At 37.0% G+C, this 2,303-nt stretch overlaps 1 protein-coding gene across 1 annotated transcript in view; it reads right to left on the bottom strand.

Annotated features, from left to right (window-relative positions):
* Positions 1-1,693: 1,693 nt before the first annotated feature.
* LOC106881770 (neo-calmodulin) overlaps positions 1,694-2,303 on the bottom strand; it is a 43,517-nt gene continuing 42,907 nt past the window's right edge. The window contains exon 4 of the mRNA XM_014932274.1: positions 1,694-2,061. Within this exon, the coding sequence (XP_014787760.1) occupies positions 2,033-2,061 (29 nt within the window). The 3' untranslated portion in view covers positions 1,694-2,032. The remainder of the gene's footprint in view (positions 2,062-2,303) is intronic.

Below are 2,303 nucleotides of genomic sequence, written 5' to 3' on the forward strand. Positions count from 1 at the left end.
GTTGATCTAGCACAACGCCAGTGCAATGACCGATACAAATAGAGGAAAAATGATAAAAAAAAAAAGAAGTTTGCTTAGTAGAAATGGGAATCTTTCAATAAATCGGTATTTTTCAATGGCTTTTCTTTAGCTGTTCCCTTTGTATAACTTTTCCCTTTATTGTTACTCAAAATTCCAGATATTTTTTTTTATTTCTTTCCCTACTCTAGCTTTTGTTTCTTATTTTTTTTTCTTTTTTGTTGTTGTTCTTGTTTTCTTTTGGTCTAGAGGAGATCAGGTTGTGTCCATTGCTTTCACAGACACTCCGAATAGAACGATATCGATGCTGTCAAAGCCCCGCTGAAACTCATCCAAGCTGACTGCTTCCGAAAATGCATGTGCATAAAGGAGGAGTTAAATTCGATAGGCTGACCCTTTGTGCGGGAGAGACTAGACGTAGTGATTAGTATGAGGTAATGAAAAAAGGAGTGAGAGAGAGGAGAATGCTTCAGTGGAGGTGGCTTGAGATCATACAGCTCCTTGGAACAGAGGCTACTGCAGCCATGATAGAAAGAGAAAGTAGGAGAAAGAGAGAGAGGGGGGGAGAGAAACAGAGAAAGGAAAAGAGAAAGAGAGAGAGAGGGAAAGAGAGAGAGAGAGAGAGAGAGAGAGAAAGAGAGAGAGAAGGAAAGAGAAAGAGAAATACAGAGATGGAGAGAGAAAGAGAGAGAGAGAGAGAGAGGTGGGAGATAGACATAGAGGCAGGCAGAAAATAGATAGAGAGAAAGAAAGGAAGTAAGAATGAACAGAAAAGGTGAAGATACACCAATTGAATAACTGGATCCATCCAGAGGCAAGGACTGGAGCGAGCTGTTAGAGGAAAATGGAGGAGACATTGTTAGAGCCGGTGCCTTGATAGAGTGAAGTGACCAAAGGGACTTTCATACACATAAGTTAATACTGGTGATCCCAGTGAAATGTTAAGGAATTCTTTTGAAGGAGGTTTATCTAGTATGGTGTTGGAGGCTATGTGACCAGCAAATATATACAGCACATAAGGAACATTACCCACCTTTCAAACTGCACGGCTCTTACCCAACCCCACAACTGCAAGATTATTAACTGAAATGCAAATGATGTCTCTATGCATTGCACACACCTCAAACTTTATTGCCTCAAAAACTGCAGCCGATGTTTTTCGATCCTTTACAAAACCCTTCTAATCCCCCACTTGTTAACCATGATGGTTCTGTGAACAGTACTCCACTGGAGAAAGCTTCTACATTTCCTGATACTTTATTTTATCGACCTTGAAAAGACTAAAAATAAAGTTAACGGAGGTGGGATTTTTATTCAGAACGTAAGCGATAGTAATATTTTGTAAAACACTCTAAAATTTCTGAAGATCGGCTGCTTAAATACAATTCCAGAATTGATATTACCAAAATTTGCAATCGTTATTTATTTAATATTTGTTTAGTTCAAGGTGGCGAGCTGGCAGAATCGTTAGCACTCATTTCGTCCGTCTCCACGTTCTAAGTTCAAATTTCCGCCAAGATCGACTTTGCTTTTCATCCTTTCAGGCGTCGATACAATAAGTACCAGTTGAACACTGAGGTCGATGTAATCAACTTACTCACTCTCCCAAAATTGCTGGCCTTGTGCCAAAATTTGAAATCGATATTACACAGAAGAAAATAAAAAATAAACAAGATTTAATCAATATAGTTTTTAATAATTCAGCTAAAAGATTGTGCATTATCAATTTAAAATAGAATGTAAATAGAATGAGTTAAAAAGGCCTTTTCGTGAAATATATGAGGGAATTCTGCTGTAGTAAAGAATCAGATCTAAAAAAAATGATGAATATTTCTGTGCTTGTCCACTTTTGTTTTTTTTTTAAAGACGTGCTGTATTCGTGAATTTCAAAGATGTCGTAAATTGATAGTGAGGAATAATGATATAAAGTTATAGTGAACAATATGTTTTAATATGGTGAAAAATATGCAAAAATACGTGCGTTGTTAGATAAAATATTTAAGGTACGTTGGTGCTATTTGGCCATCATAATCCGAATAAATTCTGAAATAAAGAAAGACAAAAATATCATTAAAATAAAATTAATAAACCTTCCCGAAAGATTTTCTTATATCAGCATCTCCTCATCTTTCTCCATTCTCTTTCTCTCACTTTATCTCTTATCCTTTCATTCTCCATCCCGCTTGGTATATTTCTGGATCTCTTTTTGGCTCTCAGCTTTCCCCATCACGCTTCTCTCTTCCTCTCTCTCTCTCTCTCTCTCTCTCTCTCTCTCTCTCTCTCTC

The sequence above is a fragment of the Octopus bimaculoides genome, chromosome 4 (assembly GCF_001194135.2).
Source record: "Octopus bimaculoides isolate UCB-OBI-ISO-001 chromosome 4, ASM119413v2, whole genome shotgun sequence".
NCBI lineage: Eukaryota > Metazoa > Mollusca > Cephalopoda > Octopoda > Octopodidae > Octopus > Octopus bimaculoides.